Source organism: Ruditapes philippinarum, unplaced genomic scaffold, assembly GCF_026571515.1.
Source record: "Ruditapes philippinarum isolate M1 unplaced genomic scaffold, ASM2657151v2 ctg1385_1_1_1_1, whole genome shotgun sequence".
Lineage (NCBI taxonomy): Eukaryota > Metazoa > Mollusca > Bivalvia > Venerida > Veneridae > Ruditapes > Ruditapes philippinarum.
In genome coordinates this window covers 156,848-173,182 of record NW_026854172.1, presented here as the reverse complement: position 1 = coordinate 173,182, position 16,335 = coordinate 156,848, and the positions used below count along the sequence as shown (strand labels likewise).

General features: G+C 31.6%; 1 protein-coding gene across 1 annotated transcript in view; it reads left to right on the top strand.

Moving 5' to 3' along the window:
* The window catches only part of LOC132739248 (mitogen-activated protein kinase-binding protein 1-like), a 76,815-nt gene that overhangs the window by 32,061 nt on the left and 28,419 nt on the right, over positions 1–16,335 (top strand). Inside the window, exons 7-20 of the mRNA XM_060726912.1 lie at positions 236–421; positions 1,019–1,179; positions 1,676–1,754; positions 3,524–3,637; positions 4,014–4,160; positions 8,853–8,919; positions 9,275–9,389; positions 9,779–9,870; positions 10,237–10,433; positions 11,094–11,212; positions 11,469–11,720; positions 13,506–13,610; positions 13,805–14,021; positions 14,612–14,776. Coding sequence (XP_060582895.1) covers positions 236–421; positions 1,019–1,179; positions 1,676–1,754; positions 3,524–3,637; positions 4,014–4,160; positions 8,853–8,919; positions 9,275–9,389; positions 9,779–9,870; positions 10,237–10,433; positions 11,094–11,212; positions 11,469–11,720; positions 13,506–13,610; positions 13,805–14,021; positions 14,612–14,776 — 2,016 coding nt within the window. The remainder of the gene's footprint in view (positions 1–235; positions 422–1,018; positions 1,180–1,675; positions 1,755–3,523; positions 3,638–4,013; positions 4,161–8,852; positions 8,920–9,274; positions 9,390–9,778; positions 9,871–10,236; positions 10,434–11,093; positions 11,213–11,468; positions 11,721–13,505; positions 13,611–13,804; positions 14,022–14,611; positions 14,777–16,335) is intronic.

Here is a 16,335-nt window from a genome sequence, read left to right as displayed (position 1 = left end):
AGACAAATTCTGTTTTTGCAGGATAAATATTTTGTTAATTGGTGGTAGGACATATTTGAGATATATACAACCTGGTCTAAATCCCCCCCTCTCACACCCCCACAAAAAAACAGCAACAACTAAAAAAAAAAAAAAAAAAAAAACAACACTTTTATAACATGATAATATTTAGTAGTACAATAACCAGATTTCTGATAGGCCACTGTGTTTGAAATATGATCTCATTATATTTCAGATAAACTCTATAACATTACCATTAAATGGTAGAAATGGTATATTGGGAGACCATAGGAACAATTTTTTCTGTGACGTAGCTGCGGGCACTGGTAGTTTAGAAAAGAGCACATTCTGTGTGACACAGTCTGGGTATCTGTGCCAGTTTAACGAGAAACGTCAGATGGAAAAATGGGTAGAACTGAGGGTATGTGTATATAAGCTAACAAGTCCTAAATTAATGGACGGAAAATGCAGAAATTATTTTACTATTTTCGGCATTTATTTCCTTTGTAAAGCTTGTATATGTTGATAAGAATATGCAGCAAAACACTTGTTTTTTTTTAATCTGGTTTGAATCTGTAATTTGCACATGATGTTTGTTTTATGTAAGGTGTCTTTGATTGGTTGACTAGTACTACTTGATTTATGTAAGGTGTTTTTAATTTGTTGGCTTGTAGTGTTTTATGCTGTAAAACCATTATCTATTAGTTTCTAATAAAAAAAAACAGTTATTTAATGCAACTCATTATGACTTATTTTGTTTTTGATCATTTCACCTAGAGTCCATGTCTGTTGCAATAAGGGGAAATTTGTATTATGTAATAAATAATTTTTCTTATCTTGTTTTTTCGTTTTTAGTGAAATAATACCTTTGATAATGTTATAAATTGTCACTAGTTATAACTTATTTAGAATTTTAATATTGAGGGAATTAGATTTGCTGGGTATGGTACTTATATATTGCTTTTGTAAAATATTCATAATTGTTTTCTGTTAAATTTTATCGTGTATCTTATTTCAGTCAACATGTGCCAATGCTATATCAGTGGCTGGTAAATATATATTTGTCGGTTGTGCTAATGGTATAGTGCGAGTATTTAACTCGTCAACGTTACAATATGTGGCGACACTTCCACGACCTCACTACCTCGGTGTAGATATTGCTGCTGCTGTCAACCCAAGGTAAATATATCTATATTATGATTATTCAGATCTGTATTTAGAAATAAAACTACTCCATGAATATTTATAAAGAAGGACCTAGATTTGTTCTGCATTTATTTATCCCTTTAGTAATGTACTGTACCATATATGTTTTCATACAAAACAACATTTGTTGGCATATATTTTTCTCAGATTCAAAATACTTGACCAAAATGACTTTGTAATGTTTTATGAGGTTGTATTTGAAAAGACTTACTAAAGTTTTGTTGCCATTATGTTACATTTTTGTATTATTTTGGCCTTAGTTTTATTAAACTAATTGAAATTTGTGTTCAATAATTGTTATTGCAGGAAACTAAAGAAGACCTTCTGAATTTTGATGATTTTTTTTCATTTAAGAAAAATTGAAATCACATACAAATGTCTGTAATTCAGGAGCATTGATTGTCCAATCTCTTGACCATTAAACAAGCACAATGTAGAATTTTATTTTTTATTACAATGTATATTTCAGTCAATTAAATTCTGTAAAAGATACAGACATTAGATATCCTGACACGATAGCTATACAATATGATGAGGAACATAATAAGGTATGTTACTTTATATTCTTTATGTTGTATTTTCATCTCTGTAGATACTAGTGATGACAGTAATAATTGCAGATTTATCTTGTATTTACCACTGAACCATAAACTTGCTCACTGTAGTAATTTAAATTTTGCATTATTGTGCAACCGATAACTAAATTACTAAACATTCTTTATTATGTTTTTAATTTTTAGCTCGACTTTTCTATGAAAAGGGGAGCTATCCTACTCGCCCCGGCGTCGGCGTCGGCGTTAGCGTCGGCGTCGGCGTTGGCGTCACACCTTGGTTAAGTTTTTCGTACCACCCCACTTTATTTCAGAAGTATTACAAGTATGGCTTTGAAACTTACCATACTTGTTCACCATCATAACCTCCATCTACAGACAGGAGTACATAACTCTGTCAAGGTTTTTGACAGAATTATGGCCCTTTTTTTGACTTAGAAAAGTGTATTGAGCTTGGTTAAGTTTTTTGTACCACCTCACTTTATTTCAAAACCATTGGAGGTATTGCTTTGAAACTGACCATACTTGTTTACCATCACGACCTTCATCAACAGACAAGAGGACATAACTCTGTCAAGGTTTTTGACAGAATTATGCCCCTTTTTGACTTAGAAAATACATTGAATATGGGTAAAATCCACTTATTGCCTTAACCCTTTGAGATATTGCTTTGAAACTTTTAATGCTATTTCACATCATTACCCCCATCTGTACGCAAGAGAAGGTAACTCTGTCAGGGATTTGTTTTAAAAATTAAGGCCTTTTATCGACTTAGAATCTTGGTTAACTTTTTTGTACCAGTCAACTTTTTGACTGAACTGGTTGAGATATTAAATTGAAAGTTGGAATACTTGTTTACCATCATGGTCCCAAAACATGGGCAGGAGAAGGTAATTCTGTTAAGGATTTTATTTAAATTATGGCCCTTTTTGACTTAGAAACTCAGTTAAAATTTTCATTCTTGTCCACTTGTTGACTTAACCATTTGAGATATTACTTTGGAAGTTGGAGTTCTTATGTGCCATCATGAGACCTATCTGCAAGCAAGAGAAGATAACTCTGTGAAAATGTTTCTTGATTTGTACTTAGAAATTCCTAGTTAAAGTCTTGTGTGCCCTTAACTGTCAAAGTTTTGTTTTATAGGCAAGCACTAAAAAAGTCGAGCGCGCTGTCCTTCTGACAGCTCTTGTTTATAGTTCACCATCAATAGAGAGCCTTGAAAACCATCATATTTTTGCAATCTGACCTACTAGTAATGCTATTTTCATGGTTAATGTTTATATCTTATTTATTGTATAGTTTTAGTTTTGAATTAATATAAGAATGATCCAGCATAATGATCAGTTTTACTAAAGAAAAATTGAAAGCATATAATTTCTCAGTTCATGAAAATTTGAAAATGTTCTCCTATATACTTGCAAGGCTGTTTAGAAATTATATCATAATACTGCATGTTTGTAACGTTGCTTTTCATTGGATAATCGTGACGTATATATTGTTTTATATACAATTTGTTGTCAATTTATGAAGAAATCTCACTTTTTTTTCTCCACAAAGATACTTGCTTTATTATAAATTTGTTATAGATATTTCTGACAGGTTATATTGCCGTATATAAACAGTTGTTTGCAATGTAACCCTCGCTTAGCGGCTGGGGTCATATTTCCAAACAACCATTTATATAGGGCCATATAACTTGTCAAGAATATCTATAACTAAGTAACTAAGAAAATTATCTGATATATTAACTTCTGCTGTTTTTTCAGGTGACATGTATATATAATGACCACAGTATGTATATATGGGATGTCCATGACTTGAAGAAGATTGGTAAAGCCTGGTCATTCCTCTACCATAGTTCATGTGTGTATGGTGTAGAGGTAAAAATACATAAACTTTACTAAATATATAGTGTTTGATGGTCAGTTTTATCAGTTAGGTTTTAATCAAGACGTGAAAATATTGTTAGTGTTTAAAATTCGACTCTTTTGATACTTTAATGAACAGTTTTCAACAATATGCTTTTATATTTGCAATTAATTTGAGTTACAATTGTTGTTTGTTAGTATTGTTTGAAAAATACTGAAGGCCATTTCCTTTGATTTCTGTAAAACTTTCTAGGATACTCGTACACTGTGTATTTATCTTTTGATAGATAAGATTAATTTTTATACAGTTTTATGTTTTTATGTCACTAAATGTACAGACAAGATTAATTTATATATAATTCTCTGTTTTATGTCACTATATCTGTAGGTATACCCAATACTGGAGCCCGGCATGAAGTCAGTACTGCCTCCACATTCATTCTTCACATGTTCCAGCGATGACACTATACGAATATGGAACTTAGACCCACACATGGCCGAAACACCAACTTATAAAAGCAATATTTATTCACATGTAAGTCTTCACATTTTTATATGCCCGAAAGGGCATATTATGTTATACCCCCTGGCGTCCGTCTGTCTGTCCGTCCGTCCGTCTGTCCGTCCGTCCGTACGTCCGTCCGTCCGTTAGCAATTTGGTTTCCGGAGCATAACTTAAGTTCCATTTGGCCCACAATGTTAAAACTTCATAGGATGATTGTCCATATTGGGTAGAAGAACCCTATTGATTTTGGGGTCAAAAGGTCAAAGGTCAAGGTCACTATTACCTTAAAACTGAAAACGGTTTCCGGAGCATAACTTAAGTTCCATTCGACCCACAATGTTCAAACTTCATAGAATGATTGTCCATATTGGGAAGAAGACCCCTATTGATTTTGGGGTCACAAGGTCAAAGGTCAAGGTCACTATGACCTTGATACTGAAAACAGTTTCCGGAGCATAACTTAAGTTCCAATTGGCCCACAATGTTCAAACTTCATAGGATGATTGTCCATATTGGGTAGAAGACCCCTATTGATTTTGGGGTCAAAAGGTCAAAGGTCAAGGTCACTATTACCTTAAAACTGAAAACGGTTTCCGGAGCATAACTTAAGTTCCATTCGACCCACAATGTTCAAACTTCATAGGATGATTGTCCATATTGGGAAGAAGACCCCTATTGATTTTGGGGTCACAAGGTCAAGTCAAGGTCACTATGACCTTGATACTGAAAACAGTTTCCGGAGCATAACTTAAGTTCCAATTGGCCCACAATGTTCAAACTACATAGGATGATTGTCCATATTGGGTAGAAGACCCCTATTGATTTTGGGGTCAAAAGGTCAAAGGTCAAGGTCACTATTACCTTATAACTGAAAAACAGTTTCCAGAGCATAACTTAAGTTCCATTCGACCCACAATGTTCAAACTTCATAGGATGATTGTCCATATTGGGTAGAAGACCCCTATTGATTTTGGGGTCACAAGGTCAAAGGTGAAGGTCACTATTACATTGATACTGAAAAATATGTTTCCACGCATAACTTAAGTTCCATTTGACCCACAATGTTCAAACTTCATAGGATGATTGTCCATATTGGGTAGAAGACCCCTGTTGATTTTTGGGTCAAAATGTCAAAGGTGAAGGTCACTATTACCTTGATACTGAAAACAGTTGCCGGAGCATATGTTAAGTTCCATTTGGCCCACAATGTTCAAACTTCACAGGATGATTGTCCATATTGGGTAGAAGACCCCTATTGATTTTGGGGTCAAAAGGTCAACGGTTAAGGTCATCCTTACTAAAAAAAAAAAAATACTTTCGGGCATATAATGCTCCGCCTAGCGGTGCTCTTGTTTAATTAGTGGAATAAAAAAACAATATCTATTCTATATAATTATAAAAATATGGAATATGGAAAAGGAACAGCAATATTTACTCACATATAAATTCTGCAAAAGGGAGAATGTTACAATAATTAAATAAAAAAATAACAATAAACAGAAATTACTGACTTCTCAATTGAATCTCTTACATTTTTTGCATATCAGACAAGACCCCGTGTGTAAGAGAAGTTGTGTGCTTTAAAAATTAATGACATCATTCAGATCATTCAGGTACAACTTTTGTGAATGATCTGGTGCTGTGGTACCGTTATGAATGTTGTAAATTCATATGCTACTGTAAGAACATTACTAAATGAAAATATTAATTTTCGTTATTTCTTTCAAAAATATGATTTAATATGATTCCTGATATGCAAGAAAAAGAATCAAACACCAGATGTCATTACAGACGGGAATATATAGATCTTGGGTAACTGTTTAGCAGAAACTTGACAGAGCATCTTTACTGTAACATAAACAGTTACACTTTAGCTAAAAATTCTGGTCTATATTGGCAGCTGGTGTTGGTTCTTATATTCCATTTTTTATCACCAGTAATGTTAGTCAGTCATGTAACAGTGTAGGGATATAAAGCACCTTCCAGTGTTATATGGTTACGGTCACTGGCTTAGAATTGCTTGCCCCTCAGTGTTGTGTTTGAACCCTGCCAGGAATTTTGGATTCTTTCATGTGAAGAAAGTTGTGTATCTAGTTTAGAACCCCAACCCCATGCTAGAAATTATGAAATTGATAATATTTGTGTGACTGAAAACAGAAAAGCAAAATCTCAAAAATACTTGATATAGAAGTGAAATATGATAAAGAAGAAGATGGAAATAAAACAAATAGTGAATTTTCGGAATAATTTCACGTATCATTATTTCTTGTTTGTATTGATTTAAATAATTTCATGGGGAACTAATGAAAACATGTTTTGTGGACATGTTTAGATGTATAAACTCTCATTATTTGATCATCCATGGTGAATTATAATAAAATGTTTATATTTTATGTAATATAAAATAAGTTAATACAATAAGATTTATGTTGAAGGAGGCAACATCTATTGTAAGTATTTATACACTTTTGAAGGGCTTGAGTTTCTGCAATTACCTTTGAGAGAAACTATTGTTACTGCATTTATAAAATCACATAGATACAATAGTCTCTCCCGGAGGTCATAATTTGTAGATGTCTTTGAATATTTTACCAGTTATAGACTGTAAATTAAAAAAAAACAAAACAGTAGTGTTATTAACATTTCAAGGAATGTTTTGAGTTATTTTTATAATCAAGGGTGGTTTAGCACATTATTTGTACATATCTCTCTCGAAATATTTATATAATTTTTTTTGCTTTGAAAATTTTCGACTCCTAGTGAAACATAGAAGTGATATTTTGTGTAACAAACATAATGCCCTGTTATTATACCAGATTGATACAAATATGTTGTTTTATGATTAAGTGGAGCTATATATGAAAATATTGAAGTCAACAGCAGCTTTCCAATACTAGTAATTTATCACATAAACCGTGGCTCAGGAGTGTAATAAAGCCATTTAATAAAAACCATATTACATAAGTGTAATAACACTTTAACGAGACGTCATTTGCGCTATATATAAACATAGCGTTAAAGCGCTCTAATGTTAGCGTTACACTATAGGCGCATCATTGAAAAATTACTCATTTTAACAGTTTACTGTTCTTATTTTATATATGTGATAAATAGAATATTATATTCGTGTAGACTTAATACTAAATTTATTGAACTTGTTGAATAAAACAATATTATGCTTGCCAGAGGCTCCCATAATATGATTTTATTCAACTCGTTCAATAAATTTAGCATTAAATCTACACTCATTCAATATCCTCTATATATTAGTACATTCTTTCTGAATAAGAAATATAGAACTAATATAGATAAAGCTAGTTTATCTGTTTCTTCCATATGCTTTAATATATACAGTGCTGTCATATGTCGAAGTCATACTGAAGTTTATTTATATCTATATATTAACTTTACTCTATGTAGGTGATATCTATGATTTCTGTATTTATAAATAGTAAATAAAGTATGTTAATTTATAAATGATATTTAAAGATATTTTGTATTAAATCAAGTGAACAAATAGAAAAGTTAGAATAAAATATTAACAAGATGAAGAAGCTTCAAGCATTTTATACTTACAAAATAATAATGTAACAGAGATTTACTAGCATGGAAGTTAAACAGATTTGATTTTATTGTTTTCTGCACACATGTGATGGAAGTTTTATGCTATATGTACAAAGTTTGTGAGTGTGGTTGATGATCTTACTACATGCTTAGCAAATTTTATCTTATATTAATATAAGAAACAGATTTTACCTTTGTTTAAAAATGACTTGACTCCAATAGTAGCAATAGCTGTAATTTTTGAATGAAAATAAAAACAAATATTATGGAGTTTATATACATTCATCTCATGTAAGGCTTCTTGATGCACCATCACGATCCAATATTTAACAAACAATTTTTAAGTCAAGATGAGGTGCAGGTTTTATTATCAGGATACATGGGGTGTTAGAAAAGTATCCAGAAAAGTTTTAAAACTTATTTGAGGATAGAGTTACTTGAGTAAAATTTTGCATTGATATACTTTGCACATTTTCTGACAAGAAAAGTAAACGGTGTACAGATGCAATTTCAAATTCGTTTCAGCAACTTTTCAAATACCGCTTGTAAGATATTTAAATGTTCAACTTTTTTATTACAAAACATTTTGTTGACAATGTTAGAAGTGCTAGAGTCATATTGGCATTATTGGCAAGTTAAGATTTAGACCAGCAGGTATGTCTGTACACTCTGACTAGACCTATCTCCTGACTTCTTTAAAGGACTCCACTAATGTTTTTTGACATGACAGGACTGGAAATTTTTTTTCCAGATAAATGATCCGTTTGATGAAGATCTTGATCAGTAACTTGTGTGCTAAAATTTCAGATCATTCACTCACTCTGTTTTTTCCAGAATGATTGTTCTAATTGTGAAAAATGAGCCATAGTTGCAACACTTTTCACTAAAATTGGGCTTAAGTAGCACAAAGATACGATTTTCAATTTATAATAAATATATTTCTAAAATATTTTTTGCATATTTCTCTGTTTTAAGTGCCGCAGTTGATCTATGTAAGAAATTCAAATTTTATGTTTTAAGGCTTTTGTACCTCAGTGGAGTTCCTTTAATATATGATAAGGATCTTGAGAACCTTGAATTGTTCCAAATTAAACATTTACAAGGCAAGTAAACAAATGTGATGATATAAAATTTTATGATATCATAATATATTTTCAGGATTTATTGAAGGTGATGTACATGGACCCAAGTTTAACTTCTCTCTGTGATATAGACTATAATCCTTGTAAGTTACTATATTGTTTTATTTTATTGTATTTAGTATTATTATACACTGGACACTGAATAGATTATGGGCTGAGAATATTCTTAAAAATGTTTGTGTGTAAACTTTCAGTCTAATTTTCTAATCTAAGCCCTAAGAAATTACGATATCAATACTTGATAAATAATTTGCTTTTAGAGATTTCTAGGTTTTGTATGTGAAAATTATGTTTCCTTCTATTGTATTTTTTGTCTCAAACATATTATTTCTTAATAGTGTGTGCTAGAAAATGAAGAAACAATGATATTTGCAACACTAATTCAATTTCAATGTTTTGAATATCAACATTATGTATGCATGTATATGTATGTTTCAGCTGGTGCTACTGATAAGACGGACACAAACTATGATGACAAGAATGGTATACGTTCTATACGAGTCAGTCCGGATGGTCAACATTTAGCTTCCGGTGACAGACAAGGAAATGTCAGGTAATCTTATATTAGAAATCCACATTTTACATGAAATTATGTTTATAGTAATTTTAAACTGTTCAGTCAATGAATTAATTGTTTAATGAAACTTTAAATTTTATATACATACTTTCAATTATATACACTTCAAACATTCAGTGTTTAATGCAAATTTTCTATATCATTTTGAAAATAATTACACTTCAAAAAAGGTTTTTATGTAGAAATTCACTTAATACATATTGCGTGGTCATGTTTTTAAATACAGCACAATTATAAATGGTTGATAGATATAACACGTCAAACTAAGGTGAAAGTTTCAGGGTGGACCTTCATCATGATCAGTTTTAAAGTAGTTAAGATAATTTACTACGGATGTACATGTAATAATAATTTATATGTTACAGAATTCATGAGTTAGAGAATTTGATAGAGATTAAACAGATAGAAGCTCACGAGTCCGAGGTCTTATGTCTCGAATATTCTCGCTGGAAAAATGGTAAACACATCTTAGTATAACTTAAGACATCTATAATAGTGTAAATAATAGAAAAAAAAAACAATATTTTGAAATGATTTAATTTTAATGAAAATAAATTATTGTTTGGTTTGGATTTTTTTGACTGTATAATAGTAGTAAAATAAATCATTTGAACATCTATTTGTTGTAAAAATTAATATAATGTTGAAAAAGATTTCTTACAGCGTTAAAGAATACTAGTTATATAAGTTGCAATTTTGTGAAAAGTTCGCTATAAAATTTTAGATTTATAAAGCCAAATGATTTTATTGCTTGAAAAATTTTATACATAATTTCTTACGGTTCCATACACAAAATAAATTATTTTATTTATGTTTATTTCAGGACCAAAGTTACTTGCATCATCTAGTCGTGACAGATTAATCCACGTGTTTGACACGGAACAACAGTATGGTCTGTTACAAACATTATCTGATCATTCCTCTTCTATCTCGGCTGTTAAATTCACCGACACAGATAACGAGTTAAAAATGATCTCGTGTGGGGCAGATAAATCTATACTGTTCAGAAATCTACAACAGGTAGGTGTTATCTCCCTTGCATATAATATTATATTAAATAACAGAATGTTAATTTAACAGCCAAAATGAGACATTTATATTCTGATTATAAAATAAAAATTATATGTATTATTGTTGACATATTTGTTGGCTTGTTGAATTATAAAGAAAATTATTATTGGTTGATTTTAATTGATATCAGGGATAATTTGAAAATTATTGGTGTTTATGTTAATACACACATCAGTATGTGTTTCAAGTTTAGATATTAACGAAACTGGGTAATTAGTTTATGAATTTCTTGAGGTTTTCTAACACAGTGATAATCCCCTTGTGGCTGAGGGATGAGGCATCAGAATTGCAGCCACAGCTTATTCCTGCATGATTATAAATGGGTTTGAATTTTGAGTTTTGAGTCTATGCATCTCTTAGTTCCAGCAGGTGAGGTGGTTCTGACCCCTGGCGCTATTTGGAGTTTTTGTAACTCCCAAGCTTTGCCTAAATCAGATTTTGCTGTCTCGCGCCATATGGCCTAAATTGTGTCGGTGCCCCTTAAAACCATTATAAAAAAAATCATATAGTAGAAAGGGAAGTTTTATTAATTATACGTTGTCCTATTATTTCAGGATCCAGAGTTTCAGTTTACATTAATTAGCTACACATGATGTTATATTATTTCAGGATCCAGAGTTTCAGTTTACATTAGCTACACATCAAGTAGAGAAGACAACATTATATGACATGGTAGTTGAACCAACTCATAAATTCTCAGCCATAGCTTGCCAGGATAGAAATGTCAGGTACTAACTTGTCTATAATAATTGTATGCACGGCCATGCAAAACCTTTTTAAAGGAGTTGCAAAAGCTGCACAGATATGTGATAAAATGTTATGTTGAACTCTTGTTATGTTGATTATGATATTACTTTTAGAATACTTTCCTTGTCAGTTTTGTCTAATATTTGCTTCATTTTAAATGAATATATTTTACTTAGTGTGATTAGATAGTGTTTAAACAATTTCTGTGTATGATATGAAATTATTTTGATATTTAAGGATCTACAATATAAAGACAGGAAAGAAGAAGAAGGAATACAAGGGTTCGCTATCAGATGATGGTACGTTACTCAAAATGAAACTTGACCCCTCCGGCACGTTTGCTGTCACAAGCTGTAGTGATAAGAACCTCTGTATAATAGACTTCTATTCTGGTGAATTACAAGCTACGATGTTTGGTCACTCGGAGATTGCTACAGATGTGAGATTCATGAATGATCTAAGACATTTGATATCTACGTCAGGTGATGGGTAAGTTGACCTTTGACCTACACTATACATGTATATAAACTGTTGAATATTCTAGTGCAAACTGAATTTTTATAATGACATACTGTTTTATATGATTGAGAAGCAATATATTGATGGATAAATGCAATCTTATCTGAATGTTCTGGATTTATTTGCTATAAGAATATAAAAAAAGATGGTTTGCTTGTCCCTGAAATCTTAAATGAGGGAGTGCTCAGTGTTTTTATCCACCAGTATAACTAAAATGTCAACAATTTATAAATATTACAGAAATACATGTAAGAAATATTAGGGAAATACTTTTCAGAAATATTACAGGAACACTTTTCAGAAATATTATTTAAGTATTTGTCAGAAACACAATAGAAATACTTGTCAGAAATATTACAAACATATTAACACAAATATTACAGAATTACTCCTCAGAAATATTACAGAATCATTTTATCATTGTTGCATAAAAACCAAGTTATTGTAAAAGTTGGAAATCATGTTTACTGTCACAATGTCTGCTATTGAGATAGCTGCCTGTATCTGGTTATTGAAAACTTCTCATATTTCTCTTAAAATAAACAAAGAAAACCTGGCAGCTATAATATTGATGACAGAAACATATCATTGCTGTATAAACAGGTTATTTCCCCGGTAACATGATTACTGTAACTTTATATTGATCTAAATATTTCACAATCTTTCCATGTGTAATAATATTATCAATGTAATGATTCAGAACAAGATTGAAGTTTTCAGTGATATTTTTATACAGTTGTTTTATAACTAATACATGTTTTTATATTTCTGTATATATGACCAGGGGTTTATTTTGTGTGGTGTGATTTTAACTTAATGTAAAAGAATGTAGTTTTTTAGTTATCAAGATTTTTGACAGGATATATGGCGCAATATACAGTGTAACTTCTGAAAACCGGACACCTGTTGGACTAGCCAAAAAGTTCGGAATTTGGAAGTTTCCGGAATTCAGAAGTTCAGAATTATCTGAACAAGTACGTTAACATTGAACCTCAATTGTTTCAGACATGAAGAACAATAAAGGAAGCTTATTAAATTCATAAAATGGCAAAATTATAGGACTTTTAAAAAGTTACAACTACATATATATTCTATATTAAATTTCATTATCACTTATAACTGAATTTGTTGATACAAAGCATATATAATGTCACGTTGTACCAGCTATTAACAAAGTTTCCCATTAATAAACTGTATTTTTTGTTTTTCATCACAATATACTTCTCATTTTTGATTTTTCACACTTTAATCAAGTGTTTGACATGCTTGACAAGTTGTGATTGTAATAGGTGTCAAGATAAATGGTTTCTGCTAATTGGAAGATACTGACATTTTGAAGGTTTTACAATCTCAATTATAATATTCCTTCACACCCTTTTTCAATTTCCGGATTTTGGAAGTAAATTTGAATTGATATAACCCAAATTTTACCAGAAAATCGTTCGGAATTCAGAATTTAGAAGTTCCGGAATTCAGAGGTATTTATTACATAGAAAACAGAAAGAGAAATTTCGGGACCCTGAAAAATGTTCGGATTTCAGAAGTTTCCGGATTTAAGAAGTTCCGGAATTCAGAAGTTACACTGTATATGGTTGCAACCTTATATGACCTTGGGTACTTGGTGAGTATTATATAGAGAATAACAGTTTGAAAAATTAGGACATATAACTTATCAAAAATTGTTACCAATAAAAAAAAAACGTTGCAATTCCTTTATTTTAAGGATAATTTGAAAATTAATTAATATATTTACAGGTGTATATTTGTGTGGAGATTACCTCAAGATATGACCAACCAGATGCAGAGTCGACTGAAGGAAATGGGACAAATATTACCACATTTAACTAATGGAAGCATTAAGTAAGTTTAGGAGAAGCTATTTACTCTTTGTTTACTATAGAAAACACATACATATCAAATTTGTTTATATTTTATCTTATCTCTTAAGGGAACATGAAAATAATAGGTTGTGACAATGTTATGAGGGAAAAAAATCTTTCTGCATCCAAGCAACATGATACTGACAGATTTATTTTATTTATATGTATTTACAGACTAGATCCACTGAAAGTATTTAAGAATGATGATATAGATGGTAGTGTGGCACCAGAGAGGGAATATTTCAGTCCAGAGAGAGTACTAAAGGAGATGTACCCGGCCCAGTACTGTGGTAGTCAGAACAACATTAGTAACAGTCCCTCCCCCTCACCCAGGGATAATCTGGACTACAGGTTCAGCATTAGTCAACTTCCAAGCTGGGCAAAGAAAAAGGTAAAAAATATATCAGATAGCCTCAAATTTTACTTTCTGCTAATAGTTTGTTCTATGAGTTCAAAATAACACTCTTTCTTTGTCCATTATTGATTGGAAAAAAATGAAGATACAAAAATCACCTAGTTATATTAGTCAAATTATATTGAAGTATTTGTTACCATGACAACACAGTTACATAAAAATACTTTTGCAATGTTACATGTATAAAAGGAGAAGATAACTTTTGTCTGATATCTGTCCTTGACTACATGTATTCAGTAATGCTAATAGAAAACCTGTGATAAAAATATTTATAACCCAACACAGTTTATATCTGACAATATTATTATTATCATCAGAACTTGTTTTGCTTTAATTCAAGCTTCTTGAATTGATATGATAAATAACAAAGGAAATGACTTAAACATGCCAGACTCTACAATAAGACAAGCCCCTTTGGCACATGAAAGAGAAATTATAAAATAAAACTATTACTGTTTTATACAGTAAGATATACACATGTGCATAAAGGCGTAATTATTTTAATGAGGACATATAATTTTTGAAAGATTTACATAAATTAACTGGATGGTGATTGGTTGTTACAGTTTGAGGATTCATCTGGAGAAAGTACTGAGAATAAGCCAGATGATGATGATGATGCTGGGTCAGGTCCGGCTCCCCGAGGGCGCTGGGCTCAGAGGGCTGAGGGACAGGGACCAACAATTAAAACTCAGGATGGGAAATCAGTGGATGTAGAGTCTGGAGGTAATGTAGATTATTTACTAGCTAAGATTACTATTGCATGTCGGTGGTTCTACTCAGGTACCCATTTGTGCCTGAAATAATGCACGGAAGGGCACCTGAGGTCTTCCTCCACCAGTTAAGCTAGAACGTGGCGGTATGACCTTTACTCTGCCGGTGTGATGTAAAACCCAATAAAAACAAACAAAAAAAGAGATTACTATTGCAGGTATTTAAATTACCAAGTAATTCTTGACTGTATAATTTAGGAGCCATACACTTAATGATGATACGCTTGTCTAGATAAAAGTAACATGTACAATCCAAATAAAAGTTCTTGTACCTTTACTTCAAGGAAGAATGATTTTTATCCAAGACATTTCATTAGGGCAGTCTGTATTACAGGTTGAAAATTAGGTTGGTGAAGCTTTTTTAATGACAGGTTCCTCTTAAGATTTGTCTGTCCTCAAATAAGTTAATTATACTTGTTATTGTTCACTAAATGAAACATGAGCTGAGCTGGAACTTGATTTGTTGTAATTTGGTAAGTTTAAATACATGTAAACAAATTCAATATAAAGTTATAATGTATTTTTTGCAGGGATTTTTTTGGCTTATTTTATAAACAATATTCGGTTATATTCCCATTTGAAAATAGTATGTTATTTTCCCATTCCACAGGAAAAAATTCCCAATTGAAAGTAACAAAATAAAAGTATTGAATACAAATTCTAAAATCTTTGAAAATAAGGGCTTCTTCACTGTTGAGGTGCTTAAATGTTTGAAGATGCCTTCCTAGACAGTGATTCTTTGCATTCATTTAATCTCTTCAAAATTTAAGTTATGCTTTTTTCCCCAATTTTTGATAAAACATTGCTGAAATTCCCAATGCCATGGGTATGGGTCATGTTACCAAAATCCTGGAAAAAATACTCTGCTATGGTCAACACTTGGTCAAAGTAAATTCTTCAAAGAGTTGTATTTTCTAATCAGACCATGTTGAATAAAGTTGGAATTAAAAGATTAAGGTCATGTTTTAATATAGTAACATTAAGTAGGAGAGAGAGAGGTGTTAACCTGTTAATAACCTGATTAAAGTATTAATTATATAATTGTTGATGTATTTAGCTCTATGTTTTAAAGTATAAGTATGTAGTAATCTTTCTCACCATGTTGTCAGCATCTATATAACTGGCTGAATCGCTAGCCTGTTAGCCTACTGGCAGCAACTGAATTTACCAGTGTTATAACTGGCTGAATCTTTAGCTTGTTAGCCAGCTGGCAGCAACTGAATTTACCAGTGTTATAACTGGCTGAATCTTTAGCTTGTTAGCCAGCTGGCAGCAACTGAATTTACCAGTGTTATAACTGGCTGAATCTTTAGCTTGTTAGCCAGCTGGCAGCAACTGAATTTACCAGTGTTATAACTGGCTGAATCTTTAGCTTGTTAGCCAGCTGGCAGCAACTGAATTTACCAGTGTTATAACTGGCTGAATCTTTAGCTTGTTAGCCAGCTGGCAGCAACTGAATTTACCAGTGTTATAACTGGCTGAATCTTTAGCTTGTTAGCCAGCTGGCAGCATCTGAA